Source organism: Delphinus delphis, chromosome 20, assembly GCF_949987515.2.
Source record: "Delphinus delphis chromosome 20, mDelDel1.2, whole genome shotgun sequence".
In the NCBI taxonomy this organism is placed as follows: Eukaryota; Metazoa; Chordata; class Mammalia; order Artiodactyla; family Delphinidae; genus Delphinus; species Delphinus delphis.
The window spans coordinates 4,170,010-4,190,618 of NC_082702.1; the positions used below are offsets into that span (position 1 = coordinate 4,170,010).

At 46.5% G+C, this 20,609-nt stretch overlaps 3 protein-coding genes across 7 annotated transcripts in view; 1 reads left to right on the forward strand and 2 right to left on the reverse strand.

Annotated features, from left to right (window-relative positions):
* Positions 1–20,609, forward strand: part of LOC132416835 (NACHT, LRR and PYD domains-containing protein 2) — a 1,001,898-nt gene that overhangs the window by 670,475 nt on the left and 310,814 nt on the right.
* Positions 244–7,712, reverse strand: RPS9 (ribosomal protein S9). 2 transcript variants are annotated; one of them, XM_059999113.1, is made up of 5 exons: positions 7,673–7,712; positions 7,319–7,434; positions 6,980–7,102; positions 1,560–1,746; positions 244–506 (listed from the first exon to the last, which is right to left on the reverse strand). In XM_059999113.1, the coding sequence occupies exons 2-5, from the start codon at positions 7,413–7,415 to the stop codon at positions 329–331; spliced, it is 585 nt and encodes a 194-aa protein (XP_059855096.1). In that variant the 5' UTR covers positions 7,416–7,434; positions 7,673–7,712; the 3' UTR covers positions 244–328. The 2 variants fall into 2 exon arrangements, with proteins under 2 accessions (XP_059855096.1, XP_059855097.1); XM_059999114.1 differs by having other exon boundaries at positions 7,580–7,673.
* Positions 14,516–20,568, reverse strand: TSEN34 (tRNA splicing endonuclease subunit 34). 4 transcript variants are annotated; one of them, XM_060000184.1, is made up of 5 exons: positions 20,551–20,568; positions 19,185–19,431; positions 18,684–18,933; positions 18,280–18,537; positions 14,516–15,003 (listed from the first exon to the last, which is right to left on the reverse strand). In XM_060000184.1, exons 2-5 carry the CDS (start codon positions 19,425–19,427, stop codon positions 14,816–14,818), a joined length of 939 nt encoding a protein of 312 aa, XP_059856167.1. In that variant the 5' UTR covers positions 19,428–19,431; positions 20,551–20,568; the 3' UTR covers positions 14,516–14,815. The 4 variants fall into 4 exon arrangements, with proteins under 4 accessions (XP_059856167.1, XP_059856168.1, XP_059856165.1 ...); XM_060000185.1 differs by lacking the exon at positions 20,551–20,568 and adding an exon at positions 20,425–20,442; XM_060000182.1 differs by lacking the exon at positions 20,551–20,568 and adding an exon at positions 20,278–20,393.

The window sequence follows — 20,609 nt, forward strand, 5'->3', positions numbered from 1 at the left end:
TTCCTCACACTACTACTGGTCTCCCTGCTGTGATAAGTGTAGAGACATTTGTTAGGACACCGTAGCCCAGCCCTAAGAGGAAAAGGACCACCATCTCGCAGGTGGTCTCAAGCACCTGAACAAAGCCGACCCGGCCCCTCTGTGCACGTGTGGAAACCCGCTGAAGGACGCAGCCTGCACTTCCCACCACAGAAGGCTTGTGTTCAGAGCACGGAGGAAAAGAGGCACACCAATGAACACCAGTTCTGAAGTGTGGATGTCGTTTTATTATCTGACTGGAAAACTAGACTCCATCAGCCCTGGCGGGCCCGGGTGGGCTCGGGTGGGCTCAATCCTCCTCCTCGTCATCGCCAGCTCCAGCCCCGCCCTGGCCCTTCTTGGCGTTCTTCCTCTTCACGCGGCCTGGGCGGCCGCCCCCGTACGGAGAACGGAGGGAGAAGTCGATGTGCTTCTGGGAGTCCAGGCGGACAATGAAGGACGGGATGTTCACCACCTGCTTGCGGACCCTGGAGGGGGACGGCAGGTGAGCAGGACAGGGAAGCAGGACGCTGCCCTCCTCTGCCTGTGCTTTGCAGCTGACAGGGCTGGTGCTATAGAGCTGCACTGACTCTGAAGCAATAAACGGGAAGGGCTCCTGATCCTAAAGAACTGCTGTGTGTTCCGGAGAGCTTTCAGGCATCACCTAATTCACACAAACGCAGCCACCTTTACATTCACACCTCACAGAAGGGAGAGAGCAATTCAGCAGTAACCCACGAGGCCAGAGCGAATGAGGTGAGGTGGCAGCATATAAACCCAAGACCTGCTTTTCAAATACACAGCTGTGCCAGACACTTCAAATATTCTCAACTGTGTGTGTCACACACTGAGCTCTATTAGCAGGTGCAGTTTCACTGTCTTCGAAGCAGCAACCCGAAAGGACTGGGGTTGTTTCATTTCAGACAAGCAACGTTGAGAGGCTCCTGCCCATGGGTCACACGGCTAATGAAAGGCTGCGGCAGAAATTCAGTATGCATGTATCCCACCCACTTACTACACAGCTCAACTGGGCCTCATGAACAGGGCCCAATTTACAAAGGGTAAACTGAGTACTCAGATAAAGACCCATCTGGCCTCTGGTCTTCACTGTGGCAGACCTTGGCCTGTGGTGAACTCACCAAATTAAGGCCGACAGGAGAGTGCACTGTGGTGATCAGGGCCTGGAGTGGCTCCACAAGGGCCCACTACACAGCCGAACCCACACAAGTCAGTTAGCCCCAATGACTCCTCGCAACTGGACACCAAGGGCTGTTACCTGTCCAGCTACCTGCACGCCTCGTAGAAGCCTTCGCAAGGTGTACGGCTCCAGCCGCAGTGACCCTTGCGCTGGGCTACGGGGGGGATGAGGCTGCCCCCAGCTCCCCCGTGAGCTGTTTGTAGGGGGTCAATCTGCACCCTCAAGGGGAGCTCACACCTTCATCACCTCCAAGGGCTGCACAGGAGATAGGGACAGCGGCTTAGTGAGGGCAACCATCAGAGGGGATGGGGTGGGGAAGGCTCAGGGAGCCCAGAGGTGGTACCTGATATGGCGCTGGCGGATCAGCACACGGGCGTGGTGGATGGACTTGGCCAGGCCCAGCTTGAAGACCTGGGTCTGCAGGCGTCTCTCCAAGAAATCCTCAATCTTCAGGCCCAAGATGTAATCCAGCTTCATCTTGCCCTCATCCAGCACCCCGATACGGACGAGTCGCCGCAGCAGGGCATTGCCTGGTAAGAGGGGAAAGAAGGCCTGCCTCAGCATTCTGGCCGACCTCAGACTTGTGGGTTCAAATCCTCCACCTCCAAATCATGGTGGTGGGACAAAGTAGGAAGTAAGAGCTAATTCTGATACAGGGCTCAACATGCTATTACATGACTAACGGAATCCTCACACTACCCTAAGGCAGGTGGCTACACACAACTCTGCTCACCTGGAAAAGGAAGAACCTTCCAGAGTTGTTGGGAAGAGGAAACGAGACAACCCTCTTGAAAGGCTTAGCATTCATCTGCAAAAGTCTAAGTGCTGCTGTTCCTAAACTATTCCTCCCATAACACAGCAGGGCGGCTAAGAGCTAATATTCTAGAGTCAAGAAAGCCCTACTAATCAAATGAGGTTAAACCACCTTCCGTATCTATAATATTGGAACAGTATCAGAACCAATCTTATAGGCCTGAAAAAGACTGGGCATACATTTAAGCTGAGTACATGTCATCCATTTTATCATTCTGAGATTTTCTACTAAAAAGATGGTGTGGACCTAACAATGCCTGGCATAAAGTAATCCAGCAGAGGTCAGCTTCTACCTTTTACACAACTCTACTTTCAGGAGGCCTCGCTACTTCCTGTCCATGGGCATCCAAAGCTCCACTCAGGACAGCTCGTGGGATGCTGTGGGCAAACCCCTTCCCCCAGGCTCACACTCACTGAGCTCCTCATCACCACACAGGATTATCACTAACACACTGACACTGGGGGCAAAAGCACCATTACCACCCATCCCCTCCCTTGCCCCCAGGCAAAGCTTGAAGGAAAGATGGCTCACTGTGATGACAAAAGTCTTCCTAGTAGACCAGGAACCTACCAGACCAGAATCTAAATGCAGAAACATACTATATGTACTATATACCTTTCCCAACACCCCAGGTCATAATATGCACTGAATAAATGCTGAACACAAAACAAGGATATTCTCCCATTTACAACCGCATAAAAGATGAAAAGCCTACACAATGAAAAATATAAGGCACTGATGAAAAATATTTAAGACACAAATAAATGGAAAGATATAGTTAAAATGTCCACACTACCTAAAAGCAATATACAGATTCAATGCAATCCCTATCAAAATTCCAATGCCATTTTTCACAGAAAAAGAACAAAGAATCCTAAATTTTTATGGTACCACGAGACCCTGAATAGCTAAAGCCAATCTTAAGAACAAAGCTATATACATTACAAAGCTAGAGTAATCGAAACAGTATGATATTGGCATAAAAAACACATCAAGGGAACAGAATAAAGATCCCAGAAATAAACCCACACAAATTAATGGTCAATTTACAACAAAGGAGCCAGGAATATATAACAGGGAAAGAAAAGTCTCGTCAATAAATGGTGTCGGGAAAACTGGACAGTCACATGCAAGAATGAAACTGGACCCCTACCTTAACCTGTACACAAAAATTAACTCAAAATCGGGAATTCCCAGGCAGTGCAGTGGTTAGGACTGGGTGCTTTCACTGGCGTGGCCCAGGTTCCTCAATCCCTGGTCAGGGAACTAAGGTCCCACAAGCTGTGTGGTGGTGGTGCGGGTGTGTGGGGGGGAGAAACTCAAAATGGATTAAAGACTTGAATGTAAGACCTGAAGCCAGGAAACTCCTAGAAGAAAACATAGGCAGTAAGGTCCTTGACATATCTTGGAGATGATATTTTTGGATTTGACCCTAAAGCAAAGTCTACAAAAGCAAAAATCAGGGCTTCCCTGGTGGCGCAGTGGTTGAGAGTCCGCCTGCCGATGCAGGGGACGCGGGTTCGTGCCCCGGTCCGGGAGGATCCCACATGCCGCGGAGCGGCTGGGCCCGTGAGCCATGGCCGCTGAGCCTATGAGCCTACGCGTCCGGAGCACAGGCTCCGCAACGGGAGAGACCACAGCAGTGGGAGGCCCGCGTACCAAAAACAAACAAACAAACAAAAAAAAATCAACAAGTGGGACCACACCAAAAAAGCTTCTGCACAGCAAAAGAAATTAACGAAATGAAAAGGCAACATACAGAATGGGAGAAAATATTTGCAAATCATGTATCTAATAAGGGGTTAATACCCAAAATATGTAATGAACTCATACAACTTAAGAGCAGAAATGATGGACTTCCCTGGTGGCGCAGTGGTTAAGAATCCGCCTGCCAATGCAGGGGACACAGGTTCGAGCCCTGGTCCAGGAAGATCCCACACGCCACAACTAATCTGAGCAACTAAGCCCATGCGCCACAACTACTGAGCCTGCACTCTAGAGCCAGCGAGCCACAACTACTGAAGCCCAAGTGTCTAAAGCCCACGCTCCGCAACGAGAGGCCACCGCGATGAGAAGTTTGCGCCCCGCAATGAAGAGTAGCCTCTGCTCCCTGCAACTAGAGAAAGCCCACGAGCAGCAATGAAGACCCAACGCAGCCAAAACTAAATAAATCTATAAAAAATTATTTTAAAAACCCAAAAAAACAAACACCTCAATTAAAAATGGGAAGATGATCTGAATAGACGTTTTCCCAAAGACATACAGGTGGCCAAAAAGCACAAGAAAAGGTGCTCAACATCATTAATCATCAGGAAAATGCAACTCAAAAACACAATGAGACCTTAAAACTTCTCATCACAAGAAAAAGTTTTATAACTATAAAACTAAGTGTACCTGAAACTAATATAATAATGAATTATAAATTATACCTCAATTTAAAAGACATGATATTCAAATAGTAATATAAAAACTTACTCAAAGGTAAACAAAAGTGAGTTTGGGATTATCTACCAGTTTGGACACTTCATGCCTTTTTGTCCTTACATTAGAAAATAGAAACCTGACAATAATTCAACCTGTATTACTTCAAAAGTATATTTCATATTTACTATTAAAACACCTACATCCTTAAACAATGGGGAGGGTCATCAATACAGGAAAAACCTTATGTGGTATGAAGACAAAAATAACACCCATAAACTGCATCTTCAACAGGATCATGTCCAACTACTAAAAATTGTTACATGGGCTCCATCTGGCCAAAGCATTAACAATCAATCAGTTTTCCTTTTTTTTAGACTAATTTTATCTATCTGTTTATCTATCTATCCATCTATTTACTTTTATTTGGTTGTGCCAGGTCTTAGTTGAGGCAGGCCGGCTCCTTAGCTGCAGCTCGAGGGCTCCTTAGTTGTGGCATGCAAACTCAGTCGCGGCATGCATGTGGGATCTAGTTCCCTGACCAGGGATCGAACCCAGGGCCCTGCATTGGGAGCGTGGAGTCTTAACCACTGGAAGCCCCCCAGAATCAGTTTTTTAAATGTAAAATCCAAACCAATAAATTTTTTAAAAATGTAAGCCAGTGGGCACCTCAGTGGCAAAGGGGCCCTTGTCACTATGGCATGCGGCAAGCCTGTAAGTGCCTTAGTTTCTAATGTGAAAAATGGATGTAATACCTGTCCTCCTTAAGCTGGTGTAAGGAAGGAGTTCACACCTGTAAGGGACTGAATGAACCAGTAAGTCTTTTTATCAGATGAGACTCTCACACCTTAGTGGAAAGGCTGCAGAACGCCTGAGAGCTTGCAGGCTCCTCCTCCCCACCCCAGGAATCTAAAGAGCTTCATTCACTAGGAAGTGTGCTACCTGATGCTTCCCTCCTGCAACTTCCACGCTGGAAAACCAAATAATCCCCGACACTGGCCTCTCACACTGCCCTATGCCATCTCTTGGTCACATGACTGCTTATCACCTAAGTTTCTCTGTGATTATCTCTATCTTCAGCAAGCTCCCCCTGAGACCAGAACCAGCTTCGGTCTGTCCCCCAGACTCGGGGATAAAGTCCCACCCAATACCAGTGTCCACGGGGGAGATTCCTCAATTATCATGAGGCTGTCAAAGCAGTTTATGGGTCTAGGACAGACAAAAGTGATAAATGTGTGGTAGTTAGTTAAACACGCTCCAAGCCTTTCTCAGCCTCTAATATGGATGACCACTCATGCTTAACAGCGAGGAGTGTAACAGCACTTCCTTAGCCACAGTTTGGGAGAAAAATCAGACTAGCAACCCTGATTGAGAATAAAAAGTGAGGTGCCCAAGGAAGCCTGGCGGGTTTCCCAGCCCCTCCTGCTTTTCACCAGAAATCAAGATTTCCCAGGGACAGGCCAAACGCAAGTTATCAAGATGACACCTAGGCCGTGGCCAGTTTTAGAGGCAACTAACTAAAAACAAGCTGTAGACACTCTGAGTAAACTTCATGTTGTGTAAGTTTTATCCCAATAAAAACTGTTACAAAAAAAAAAACAAGAAAAAACAAGATACAGAACCACCTACAGCCAAATTCACATCTGTCAGAATCACAAACTGTATGTATGTATGTGTGTGTGTGTGTACATATGTATCTTCCACACCAGGATACAATGTAGAACACACTAACCAAGTCTACTGATTACATCTTACACTTAGACACTGTTTCAACTTTTGGTGATGTTCTCTAAGCTTCCCCTGGAATCCTCATTCCATCCCCATCGCTGAACTCACCTGAACTCTGGAGCCTGCCCTCCAGTCCCACCTATGGTGGGAGGCCTCTGACCATTTGCTCATTTGAAGAAGTATTATCAGTACCTGCTATGAGGCTGCTTGTGCAGATTAAATAATGTACACCAAGAGCTTAGAAAAAGGCATTCAGTGAGCTTTATATAATACCAGCTATCTTAATATTTTCGCCACTTGACAATCTAAGAGGTCCTACTAAAATTTGATCATGTCAATCATTCCTTCCGAAAGCCCTCCATTAACTCTCCATCTCAAAGTAGAAATTTAGAACTTTAAGAGTCTAAAAGATGATAAATTGTCACGTGTACCTTACCACAATTTTTTTAGTCACTGTAATTACTATACGATCTGTACCCTCTTCAAAATCACCTGGAATGTTCTTCCCTGTGAAATCCACAGGGAAGAAATCCTGTGGATTTCTGAAATCCTGTTCAGACCTTGAGCAAATGTCCTTGACCACCACGTTAAAGCAGGCAAGTGTACGCAGTAAAGCTCGCTCCCTGCTAGAACCATCCGACATTTCAGAAATTTCAGTCTACTCCCACCCCCAGTAAACAAGACACATAAGCAGTACTGTTTTGCTACACTGTGTACAGCTAGAGCCAGGTGGCCAAGCTTGCTGAGCACTGTTAGTTCTAATCAAGAGGAAACTGAAGCCCAACGTTTCCCATACACACCTTCAAACAGACGCCGCGGGTCTTTCTCATCCAGCGTCAGCAGCTCCCGGGCAGCCTTGCGGATCTTGGCCAGGGTAAATTTGACCCTCCAGACCTCACGTTTGTTCCGAAGCCCATACTCGCCTGCAAAGAATGGGCGAACAAGTTCAGTCCCACGGACTAGTGAAAAGGATTGGTAGTTTCGGGGTACAGAAAATCTAAACAACGAACGATCCCGAATTTGGCGAAGAGGGAGGGGGACACACCGAAGGGATTCCAGTAGAATGAGCACGTGGGCAGCCTCACCCACGTGTTAGCTTCCCCGGCCCGGGAAGCAGAAACTCTGCATTAGTCACTCACCGATCAGCTTCAGCTCTTGGTCGAGGCGGGACTTCTCGAAGGGTCTCCGCGGGGTCACATAGGTTTTGCGACAAACCCAGCTCCGGGCCACCGGCATGCTGGCTCTACTTGCCCGTCTGTGCGGAATGGAGAGTGGACAGTGAGGGCAGTCCCACAACTCAGCTAGAACCTCGCGGCGCCCAGGAAAATATCGCGAGAACCGTCCCTCAAGCTTTTATAACCGATACCATTCCTACTACTCTACAACCACCTTCATCTCACCTGCATCTTCTTTAGCGAACTCATTAAAGCTCGGATGGTCCGCAAGACCCTACAACCCACACCCGGAATAAAGAACACAGCGCTACACCTCACCTTCCCGCCCGCTTCGGTAACCGAGAAAGAGGCGCACGCGTCCCCCGGTCGCGCTCTTATAGCAGCGCCGCCGTCTTGTGACGCCAGCACGCGCAGCGCCCGCCTGCACCAATCAGAAAAGACGTTGGCGGGCGGAACAAGCAATAGAGACGAGAGGTTGGGCCAGAGCGGCGTGCTAAGTTGGGAGGACCCCGTCTCTAGCTGACAAGGTGTGGGAGCATCGTCAGGTGAGAAGTGAGGACTCCTCTCCGCCCTCGGGTGGTTACTTAAGTGCCGTCAGCTAGCCTCTGAGTCGCGGTATAAAGTTGGAGTATTCACCGCTACCGCCACTAGACTTCAGCCGGCTCCGTCTCTGTGAAAAGATCCCCAGACGGTTGGAGCTGTGCGAAATCAAAGCTCCTTCCAGAAGATAATGTTATATCCATGAATAATGAAAAAAATCATTTTTCATATCAGAATGTCAACCCGAAGCACAGCCAGAAGCCAGTCTGCCCTTTTGAACCCTAAAACAAATCCTCTACTCGTGAAGCTTTGAGCCTTAGGGGAACAGGGAAAAAAATAATAATAAAGTAGATCATTTCAGAGTGGTGCTCTGAAGAAAATAAATTACTGATAATGACTGAGGGAAAATGGTACTCCAGATAGGATGGTCAGGGAAGCCTCTTTAAGAAGGTGACTGACTTTTTTTTAACTTAAGACCCAATGATTAAAAGGCTTTGTGCCTCTTTATCAAAGACAGCAGTTTACATCCTGAGGTTTCCTTTGGGTTTCCAGAACAGGGAAAATGTTCTGACACCTCTTGTTATAAACCTGGAGCAAGTTATACATTGTTTTTTGATCTCCTCAGCCAACATCTTCCTCTCAGGATTATTTCCTCTAGTCCTTTCCTCTCTGGGATAATCCCATTCACACCAATGACTGACTTTATCGCTGTTAGATAATATTTAATGAACACTCTAAATGTGCTAGGCTTTGGGCTAAACACCTTATGGGTTTTTTGTTTGTTTGTTTTTGTTTTGTTTTGTTTTTAATTCGTGTGACCCATGATTTCCATTACTAAAAATAGTAACAGGTAACATTCTGGAATATTTACTATGTATCAGGCCCTGTTCTCAGAACTTTACATATGTTAACTTACTTAATACATATTTAAGGAGGACTCTCAGAGAAGTTGCCCTCCCTGATAGTAATACTTTTATAGATGCTTGCTTAAGGAGCACTAATACTATTATCCTATTTTATAGAGGCAGATACTGAGGCACCAAAAAGTGGTTACAGAACTTGCCCAAGACTGCACAAAGTGGAAATAAATTAAGACTGACCGGATGAGAACAAGCAAAGGCTATCTATTCAGCGTAAGGGCGTCAGTCACCATCACTCATGTTTTGGCAGAGACTCAAAGGCAGGCAGAGGTGTGGGAAAGCTATATAGCAGAAAAAAAGGAAAGGCTTCAGGTGTCCCAGATTGGAGGCTGTCGTCATGGAGAAGCTAGACATGGGCAGACTAGAAGTCAGGTACCCTATGCGATTGGTTGGGGTACATATTTGGCTTTCTTTTCTTGGTCCTAAATTGGAAGTGGGGCCAAAATTAGTAGAGTTGTGAATTACTAATCAAGTCCTGGCCCTTTTGGACCTATTGTTGTAGGGGTTATTATTTGGCCCCTTGGATTGTTACTTCCTACAAGCCTGCCTTATAGCAGCCTGGCTTCCTGAGCTGTTTTTGTTTATTGAAGTATAGTTGATTTACAATATTGTGTTAGTTTCACTTGTACAGCAAAGTGATTGAGTTATAAATATATATTTTTTTCAGATTCTTTTCCATTATAGGTTATTACAAGATATTGAATATATTTCCCTGTGCTATACAGGAAATCCTTATTTTTTAATCCATTTTACGTATAGTAGTGTGTATATGTTAATCCCAAACTCCTAATTTATCATTCCTCCCCCACATTGTCCCCTTTGGTGACCATAAGTTTGTCTTCTATGTCTGTGAATCTGTTTCTGTTTTGCAAATAAGTTCATTTCGTATCATTTTTTTAGATTCCACATATAAGTGATATCATAGAATACTTGTCTTTCTCTGTCTGACTTACTTCACTTAGTAGTATGAAAATCTCTATGTCTATGTTGCTGTAAGTGGCAATATTTCATTCTTTTTTATGGCTGAGTAACATTCCATTGTATATATACACCACATCTTCTTTATCCATTCATCTGTTGATGGACATTTAGGTTGCTTCCATGTCCTGGCTATTGTAAATAGTGCTGCAATGGACATTGGGGTGCGTGTATCTTTTCGAAGTATGGTTTTCCCTGGATATGTGCCCAGGAGTGGGATTGCTGGATCATATGATAATTCTATTTTTAGTTTTTGAAGGAACCTCCATACTGTTCTCCATAGTGGCTGCACCAATTTACATTCCCACCAAGAGTGTAGGAGGGTTCCCTTTTCTTCACACCCTCTCCAGCATGTATTATTTGTAGACTTTTTGATGATGGCCATTCTGACCAGTGCTGAGCTGTTTATTACAGATAAGGGGTCTGGTTTTCTGGGCAGGCTGCTGCAGGCTGTGGATCAGAGTTCTGTTTTCATATATGATCTGGCCATTGTCTATTTGTATATTCAGTCTCTCAGCAACTAGAAGTCAGGCCAGCATTGCAGCTGGGACAGTCTGGCTCCATAGCCCATGCTCTTCACCGCTGTTTTATGCAGCTGCTGTCCAGCAGACTCAGCAGTCAGTATTCCCTCCTCAGAGCAACAGTCCCACTCAATCCTTTCCTTTATGACATCACCCTGCTCTATCCAGATGCTTAGGTTCAAATTCAGCAATCCTCAATTACTAGCTCTAATACCTCAGACAAGTTTCTCAGTCATTCTGTGCCTCAGCTTCCCCATCTATAAAATGGGGGTGGCGACCGCACCCACCTCATAGGGTTATCATAAGGATGAAATGATGCAATCTATGCAAATTGCTTAGGATAGTGCTTGGCACCAAGAAAGCACTCAGCGTTAGCTACCGTTATCATTATTATTCTCTCATTGTATTTCTGTATCTGTCAAACTACCTTGCTCTTTTTTGTTTTCTTGTTTACAAGTTAGCTCCCAGACAAAAAAGTTATAGGAGGGCAGGGACTTCCCTGGTGGTGCAGTGGTTAAGACTCCACACTTCCAATTCAGGGGGCCTGGGTTCGATCCCTGGTCAGGGAACTAGATCCCACGTGCATGATGCAACTAAGAGTTCGCATGCCACAACTAAGGAGCCAGCAAGCTGCAACTAAGGAGCCCGCCCGACGCAACCAAATAAATATTTTTTAAAATTTTTAAAAATAAAATTTTTTAAAAAGTCTATAGGAGGGCAGAGACCTCATCTTTCCTGTTTTTCAGTGTCTTAGCACAGGCTTAACATATAAGCTGACAGTCAAAACATTGTTAAATGTATGAATAACTTAACTATACATGCATCATTGGTGTTTCAGAGTTTCCAACAACCCCCTCCTCAGGTTCGATTCATTTGCTAGAGCAGCTTACAGAACTGAGAAACACCTTACTTACTAAAATTAGAGGTTTATTATAAAAGGATATAACCCATGAACATCCAGATGGAAGAGATGCACAGGGCAATGTATAGGGAAAGGGTGATGACCTTCCCCACTCATCATTGCTTTAATTTGCATTCCTTGATGACAGATGATGTGGAACATCTTTTCACGTGCGTATTAGCATCTTTTTATATTCTTTGGTGAGGTATCTGTTAAGGTCTCTGGTCCATTTTTTTAATCAGGTTGTTTTCTTATTGTTGACTTTGAAGAGTTCTTTGTATATTTTGGATAACAATCCTGTATCAGATGTGTCTTTTGCAATATTTTCTCACGGAAGTTTTTTAATTTTAACGAAGTCCAGCATATCTATTTTTTCTTTCACAGATCATGCCTTTCAGTGCCGTATCTAAAATGTCATTGATGGTACTTCCCTGGTGGCACAGTGGTAAAGAATCTGCCTGCCAATGCAGGGGACACTGGTTCCAGCCCTAGTCTGGGAAGATCCCACATGCTGAGGAGCAACTAAGCCCTTGTGCCACAACTACCGAGACTGCGCTCTAGAGCCTGTAAGCCACAACTACTGAGCCGGCGTGCCACAACTACTGAAGCCCCCCCCCCCCCGCCTAGAGCCCGTGCTCTGCAACGAGAAGCCACTGCAATGAGAAGCCCACTCGCCGCAACTAGAGAAAGCCCACACGCAGCAACGAAGACCCAACGCAACCAAAAATAAATAAATGTATTAAAAAAGTAATAAATAAATAAAGTAAAATGTCATCGCCATACCCAAGGTCATCTAGGTTTTCTCCTATGTTATCTACCTGGAGTTCTATAGTTTTGCATTTTTACATTTAGGTCGATGATCCATTTTGAGTTAATTTTTGTAAAGGGTGTAAAGTCTGTATCTGGATTTTTTCTTTTTTGCATGTGGAGGCCCTCAGAATAGTTTTTTTTTTTTTTTTTTTGCGGTACGCGGGCCTCTCACTGTTGTGGCCTCTCCCGTTGCGGAGCACAGGCTCCGGACACACAGGCTAAGCGGCCATGGCTCACAGGCCCAGCCGCTCCATGGCAAGTGGGATCTTCCCGGACCAGGGCACGGACCCGTGTCCCCTGCATCGGCAGGCGGACTCTCAACCACTGCGCCACCAGGGGAGCCCAGAATGGTTTTTAATGAGGAACTTTTGAGAGGGAAGACTCAGGACGCAGGTACTGAGTCATCAAAGTACCTTGTTGTAGAGAGAAGAGAGGTATTGGAGAAATTACAAAACAAGCAAAAGTATAGAGTGTTAGCCAGGCAGGAGTTAGTATCCTAGTTTAAATTAAAATCTAAGCTTAGGGAATTCCCTGGAGGTCCAGTGGTTAAGACTCCGTGCTTCCACTGCAGGGAGTGCGGGTTCTATCCCTGTTTGGGGAACTAGGATCCCACATGCCACACGGTGCGGCCAAAAATAAATAAATAAATAATCTAAGCTTGCAGGACATCAAGAGTCTATCAAGTTTATTCACCAAATAGGGCAAGAAAGAAAGAAGAAATTGGGGGAGGGGTAGAAATTGAGAACCAGAGGTGGAGACTTTCAGCCCCAGAATTTTCACCATGTGACTGTATTACTGTAACGAAATCTATGTGACCAAACAAAGCTACACATTTAAAAAATCAAGATATAGGAGCTTCCCTGGTGGCCCAGTGGTTAAGAATCTGCCTGCCAGTGCAGGGGACACGGGTTCGGGCCCTGGTCCGGGAAGATCCCACATGCCGCGGAGCAACTAAACCCGTGCGTCACAACTACTGAAGCCCACGCTCCTAGAGCCCATGCTCCACAACAAGAGAAGTCACCCCAATGAGAAGCCCGCGCACCGCAACGAAGAGTAGCCCCCGCTCGCCGCAACTAGAGAAAGCCCATGCACAGCAATAAAGACCCAATGCAGCCAAAAATAAATAAATTTATTTAAAAAAAAAAAAGACTTTGCCTTCTAATGCAGGGGGCACGGGTTTGATCCCTGGTTGGGAAGCTAAGATCCCACATTACTCACGGCCAAAAAACCAACACATAAAACAGAAGCAGTATTATAGCAAATTTAATAAAGACTTTAAAAATGGCTCCCCTGGTCCAGGAACTAAGATCCCACATGCTGTGGGGCTAACCAAACCCGCATGCTGCAACTAGTGAGTCCATGGGCCACCACTAGAGGGCCAGAGCGCCGCAACTACAGAGCCCCTGCGCTCTGGAGCCCACATGCCACAACGAAAGGATCCCGCATGCCGCAACTAAGACCCAACGCAACCAAAAATAAATAAATATTAAAGATAATAATAACGTTTAAAAAACTGTTTTAAATAAATAAAAATGGTCCACGTCTAGAAAGTCTAGAAAAAAATCAATGTATAAATATTGGAAGCTGGTACTGGTAACGTTCTAGTGATTTCTTAAGCAGAAAGGTGCTATATAGATCGTTTTACAAATGCATATTTCATACGTATGTGTTTTAGCTTTTGTAAAAAATTGTGGAATAGAACATACACTTAAAGGAGGATCTAGAATACAAATGTATGGTATGAAAAGTAATTCTCAGGGCTTCCCTGGTGGCGCAGTGGTTGAGAGTCTGCCTGCCGATGCAGGGGATGCGGGTTCGTGCCCCGGTCCAGGAAGATCCCACATGCCGCGGAGCGGCTGGGCCCGTGAGCCATGGCCGCTGAGCTTACGCGTCCGGAGCCTGTGCTCTGCAACGGGAGAGGCCACAACAGAGAGAGGCCCACATACCGCAAAAAAAAAAGTAATTCTCCAAACACCTGAATAACACCATCCAAGGCAAGAAAAAGACCACCCCTGACATTCCCCTCCCTACTCCAAAAGGCTATCCTAAAACTGCAACACTCGCTTCCTTCTTTTCTTGTGTTATTTTTATTTATGCCTTTGCATGCATCTGAAATGTCTTGTAAAAATGTTTTCAAAAGGAAGTTTAGTGCAGTGGAAGAGCTCAAAATTCGGTGTCAGAAAGACCAAGTTTGGGAATCCCCTGGCGGTCCAGTAGTTAGGACTCCGCGCTTTCACTGCTGAGGGCCCAGGGTTCAATCCCTGGTCGGGGAACTAGGATCCCACAAGATGCGCAGTGCAGCCAAATAAATAAATCAATCAATTAAAAAAGAAAGACCAGGTTTTAAATCCCAGCCCTGCTCCCTACTAGATGTGTGACCTCAGACAAGTCATTTCCCCTCCTCCAGGCCTTTTCCTCATCTGTACAAGCAGACACAAATGGCCACATTTCCCAGGACTGTCATAAGGATTCAAATCACAAACTCCACATTTATTCAACAAATTTATTGAGACCTTTTGGGACCTAAGCCCTGTAGGAAACAGAGATGAATCAGCTTTCACACTCAAGAAACTCACAGTTGGAAATAGGTAACTATAAAAACAACACAGCCACTAAGTGCTTTGAATCAGGGGGGACATGAGAAGGACGTAGTGTTTATAAATCTGGAATCAAAAACTAACTGCCGAGAGAGGCAGGAGGGTGGTCGAGCCTCCCACTCGGAGATGAGCTTGGGACCATCTAGAAAGGCTCTTGCCAAGGACACAGGCACGTGCCCACAGGTCTCTGGAGTTCACTGCAGGCTGGCCCACTGCAGGGATGTGTAGACCACCTTACCATCAGGCTGCGGAGAGCAAAGCAGCAGTGTCTTTCTGACACTGGTGCCGAGGCGGCCAGCAGAAACCAGGTCCTGGAGTGGGATGGGGTCCCCGGGAGCCCAGCACTGAGCGATGTAGTGAGCATGGAAACGGAGCGGGTCGCCTGGGTGAAGGAGAGAGGCAGGTAGCACTTTCCAGTGGCAGGGAGCTGGAAGACACTGGGATGTCCACACAGAGGACATGGGGATGGTTCCAGCTATCACTACCAGTATTTTAAAAGACACCCCTGGACCTTGGAGGTGGGGCAAGTTGACACACATGTATAGCATAAGCTTATTTAAAAAAACAAAAATGAAAACAAATAATTGAATACATCATTGTCAGTCAAAGCCATGAGGAACTCAAAAGGGTATCATGTAAATATCCAATGAGAAGTGACTCTAACAGACTAAAAGAAGTAAGAAAACAATTTACAATAGGATGGCGTAATAAAATAGATAGAAGAAAGGAGGCAACAAAATTCTTCTGAAAAGGGCCAGAGAGTAAATATTTTCAGTTTCTGTGGGCCATGCTGCCAACATTCAAATCTGCCACTCTAGCACCATAGCAGCCACAGAGCATATGTAAACAAATGGACAAGGCTGTGTTCCAATAAAACTTTGTTTAAAAAAAACCAGTCAGTGGGCCAGATTTGACCTGGGGCTATAGTTTGCCCCCCGATTAGATGAATGCTTTCAAGTAAAGTAGGACCCTGAGTAGGGCACTTTCCAGAAAACTAAGTAACAGGTAACGTAAATCTAAAAGAGCAAAGCTTCCAGCAATTCTACTCCTGGGTATTTATCTGAAAAAAATGAAAACACTAATTTGAAAAGATACACACACCTCTATGTTTACTGCAGCATTATTTACAATAGCCAAGATATGGAAGCAACCTAAATGCCCATCAATAGATGAATGAATAAAGAAGATGTGGTATTTATACACACACACACACACACACACACACACGCACACATATACACATACAACGGAATACTACTCAGCCATAAAAAAGAATGAAATCTTGGGATTTTTGACAACTTGGATGGACCTCTATCAGCATAATAGAGGGTATTATGCTAAGTGAAATAAACTAGAAAAAGACAAATACTGTATGATTTTATTTATATGTGGAATCTAAAAAACAAAACAAATGAATAGACATAACTAAACAAAAACAGAGTCATAGATACAGAGAAGAAACAGGTGGTTGTCAGAGGGGAGGAGGGCTGGGGGAGGAAATAGGAAGATTAAGGAGTTCAAACTTTCAGTTACAGAATAAATGACTCACAGGTAAGAAATGTACAGTGTGGGAAATATAGTTAATAATTATATAATGTCTTTGTATGGTGACAAATGGTAACTAGACTTATGGTGCTCGTTTTGAAATGTATAGAAATATAAAATCACTATATTGCATACCAGGAACTTACACAGTACCACAGGTCAATTATACTTCAAAAATAAACAAAGACATAGAAAAAGATCAGATTTGTGGTTACCAGCAGCAGAGGATGGAGGGAGGGGGAATTGGATGAAGGTAGTCAAAAGGTACAAACTTGCAGTTATAAGATAAATAAGTACTAGGGACGTAATGTACAACAGGATAAATATAATTAACACTGCTGTTCATTATATATAAACATTGTTAAGAGAGCAAATAAATCCTAAGGCTTCTCATCAGAAGGAAAAACTTTTTTTTTCTATTTCTTTAATTTTGTGTCTGTATGAAATGATGGATGTTCACTAAACTTACTGTAGTCAACATTTCATGATGTGTATAAGTCAAATCATTATGCTGTACCCCTTAAACTTATAGAGTGCTGTATGTCAATTATGTCTCAATAAAACGGAGGGAAAAAATAAATAAATAAAAGAGCAAGGCTATAAGACCTTCCATCTGCGGGGATGTCATAGCAACTATAAATCAAGGCCCTCCCTGGCAGCTGGGTTTCCAGCAAGAACCTCTCCAGGAGCCAGGCACCTCTCTGGTTGTTATGACACCTCAGTCAACTGAGAAAGGAGCATCAAAATGCTTGAGAAGTTACCCCAAAATTGTTTTCCAAGAAACTTAGCATCTTTTAACCTCCGGAAGATTTAGAGTTAGACGTAGAAATATGTATTTAAGAGATTCAGACCTTGAATACTAATCTTCAGGAGACAAAGATTTTATGTATATTTGATACATTGAGTATATATTGTTTTAGAAATATTGACCTATTACAAGTAACAGGTCAGCCTTGTGGTTTAGTTTCAAATGTGTGATTGAGTGATTGATTTAAACTTATTTTAATCTGAAGTTTTAGTAAGTCTATTAACAGTGTAAGAATATAAACTTAAAAATCACCCCAGTTATAACTTATTAGACTTAAGTTATTGGCAAGATTCATAACCAGAAAGCTGCAGAACTTAAAAAATATATATATTAAATTTTAAAATGCAGTTTATAATGTTTGAAACTACTTAATTCCTTTTGTAAATGGGATCAAACATGAATTAATGGTCCCCTTAAAATCTGGTAGATTGAAAAAATTAAGTTTTATAAATTGAACTGAAAGCTTAGAAAAAACCTAGAAATTAGCATTTGTGTGTTTAGTCAGTTGAATATTCATTTGCAAAACCAAAATAATCTTTTTTTTTTTTTTAGCATACAAAAATCATCCCCAAAAAACAGTAGCAAAGTAATTAAACCATGGTTACTTATAGAGAATGGGGCAGGGAAACTGTTCTCAGCTCCTAAATCAGTCAGTTAAATTTTAGTCTGAGAAGAGAATAAGCCTGTCAACCCATCTGCAGGGAACTTAGCGGACAGTCTCCAATGAATGGCTAAGATCTGACTACTTATCAGGCAGTTCTATTTGTTCTTAAGGAGAACAAACAGAGTGATTTTCTGCACTTTTTTTTTAACCTTTAAGTTACACAATAAATTCAAAAATTAACTGATTCATCAAAAGTCCCCCTTACCTATTCCTGATGCAGATTCCCTCCCAGAACTATTAACTATTTGTCTTTGGGCTGGAGCAAATCCTTTCAAGCTTTTTTCCCACTTGCTTGATAGGATTCTCTGGCTACTTAGTACTACACTTTAAGTTCTTTTCATATTCTTTCACTAGAGCCACAATTTTTAAGACTACTTAAATAATTTGTCTGTAACTGCATAACAGTATAAAATATGATTTACTTTTTACTATACATGTTTTTTATGAGCTGTTCTTTTTTTTTGCCCCCTTTTTTCATTTACTAGACTGCCCTTCAAATGAGCACGGATTCCCAAGTGTTTCCTGTCCTTCCATGGTTTCAGAGGCTGAGAAAATGAAACCAAAAAAAGAAAAGAAAAATGCAGAATGTAGTGGGATTGTGAAGAAATGAGTGGCAATCAGAGGTCCCAACACAAACTCACCGGGATAGACCAGGAAGTCGCCCCCGAACTTGCCAGCCGCACTGAGGAAGAAGCCTCGCTCCCACAGGTCTCTGTAGATGCTGTAGCGAAGCTCGTGGGCAGGACGGCCAGCGTGGGGCCAGTCTTTGGACTGGACACGCCAGTCCAGGGGCCTAGCCTTGATGGGCCGAGGCCTAGCAGTGGCCAGCTGGATGAGCAGAGCAGACCTGGGCAAAGGAGCCACCCCATTTGAAGGCCCTGGCTGGGGAGAGGAGGAGCCTGGTGGGGGGGGGGATCCAAGAGAGTTTGGTGAATCCAAGGGGCAAGGTTTTCCCAGCCCCAGGGAGAACCAGCCGTAGATTCCCTGCCAAAATTCCCAAAGATCTCTTCCCTCCTTCCCCTGGTCCCTGGACTCCAACTCCCACCTTCACCCGCTTCCTCATGCTCTCCAGCAGCCTGGCCAGCACTGGCCTCATTCTCTTCTGCAGCTTGGTTCCCACCGGCCTCCTGGCTCCCGCTGGTCCCTGATTTCTGTTCCAGCTTCTGCTTCTTCGCAGCCTGGCCCTCTGCAATCTTCTCTAAGAGCTCCTGACGACGGGTCTCACGGGCCTCAGCTGCCAGAGCACTTTGCTCCTGGAAGCCCTGTTCTTGCTGGCGCTTGAAGGATGCCAATGCCTGAGAAGTAAACTTAGCTGTAATCTCAGGATTCAGGCATGCCCTGCCTTAGGAAGCTAGGAATCCTGACCCCCTGGCGCCTCCCAACCTCGGGGCGCGAACCCGGGGATCCCAGTATCCTACTCTCACAGTATTCCAGAATCCAGGACTCCTAGACCCCTCCCACTTCAGGGACCTGTTGTCCCCAGCCTCTTCTCCCGCAGGCGTCCCCAGCCTCTTCTCCCGCAGGCGCCCCCAACCTGCCCCCTTACCAGGCTGTGCTGGCGGGGATCCGGGCGCGGGGCGCTGACTAGGGTCACCGCGCCGATCTCTGCCAGCAGCCGCGCCTCTTCGGGCATCAGCAGCAGCGGGAGGCCCAGGCGCGAGTTCTGGCGGGGTCCGCGGGGCAGGGCGCCGACCGTGCGGCCCCCTACTCCCAGGCGCTCCCGCAGCGCCTGCACCGCCTCGGCCCCCCAAACCAGGGAGCGGCCGTTCGCCACCTCCACCACCAGCATCCTCCTGCGGGAGGCCAGGGGCACAGCAGTCACCCACAGAGCTGCACTTCTCTCGCCGCCCGATTCGCGCCGCGGGGAGGGCTCCCACCGCCTGGCGGGGGAGGGGGGGGGACGGTCTCGGCGAAGCCCCGCCCCTGAGTCTCGGGGGTCGGAGCCTCGCTCAGTGCCGCGTTCGCCACCTGCTGAGCGGGAGGGCCAGGCTCCGCCGCCTGGGCGCGGGACTCCGCCCTCGGGCGATCCCGCCAGGCCCCGGGGCTGACAGACGAGGCCCCGCCCCGAACCGAGCCGCGGGGCCCCGCTGGGGCGTCTCGGACCCCGCAGTCAACATTCTGGTCTGGGCCAACACTGCCATGCCGGCCCACGCGCCTCGGAGCAAAGCCTGCCCCAGCACGGGCCACGCCCCCTTCGAAAGATCCATTTCGGCGTCGCCCTTCGGGTGTCCCCGTCAGGTGTCGGGACCTCCAGAGGCCAAAGCCCCGCTGAGGCCACGCCCTCTTCGGGTTGCTCGGGACTTGGCTCCCCCCCTTTCCGAACCCCCGGGGTTCGGCCTCAGGTCCCCTTGCTCTGAGTCGGGCTCCTAGAATACGAAGCCCCGCCCCCGCCCGAGCGTGACCGGTCCGTAAGTTCGGGAGTCCTCGGCTCAGCCGAACCGCAGGACCGCCCCCTCCCGAACACAAGGGGTTCAGCGTTCGGGCGTCCTCGGCTCCAGTCAATCACATAGCCTGAGGCCCCACCCCCTCCGGCCGCCTGAGCTCCCCTAGTTGGAGCTCCTGCCCCACGTTCGAACCCCACAGCCGGAAGCCCGGTCCCCTGAACACCCGCCGTCTGTTCTCCGTTCGGGCGGGCTCACCCCACTCGTGAGCGCTCCCTTCAGAATGTGGCACAGTCCTCTGATAGAACCAGCTAGTCACCTCGTAAACACCAGCTCGCAGTCCCGGCGGAGCCACCCCCTTACGTAGCGCGCCACGCGCTGCTTCCTCCACCCCCCCATGCCTACCCCCTGCGTCGATTTCGTCATGCCGCCACCTCAGCGGAGCGGGAAGTCTGGGACCCGCCCCGCAGGGCCGTATCCCTGCCTTCCCCCTAAAGTGAAACCCCCTTGAGCCCGCCCCTCGAAGCGCACCTCCCTCCTCGGTTCCGGGACTTGGAAATGGGAGGCTCCTTACGCTGGACCCGACCCCT

Coding starts and splice junctions, on each gene's coding strand:
- RPS9 (XM_059999113.1), bottom strand. CDS start 7,415: ATGCCGGTGGCCCGGAGCTGGGTTTGTCGCAAAACCTATGTGACCCCG. Junction 7,103..7,318: donor CCAAGAGCTGAAGCTGATCG/GTGAGTGACTAA, acceptor CATTCTTTGCAG/GCGAGTATGGGCTTCGGAAC. Junction 1,747..6,979: donor CCCGCGGCGTCTGTTTGAAG/GTGTGTATGGGA, acceptor CCCTCTTACCAG/GCAATGCCCTGCTGCGGCGA.
- TSEN34 (XM_060000184.1), bottom strand. CDS start 19,427: ATGCTGGTGGTGGAGGTGGCGAACGGCCGCTCCCTGGTTTGGGGGGCC. Junction 18,934..19,184: donor ATCCCCGCCAGCACAGCCTG/GTAAGGGGGCAG, acceptor TTTACTTCTCAG/GCATTGGCATCCTTCAAGCG. Junction 18,538..18,683: donor GCATGAGGAAGCGGGTGAAG/GTGGGAGTTGGA, acceptor CCCCCCCACCAG/GCTCCTCCTCTCCCCAGCCA.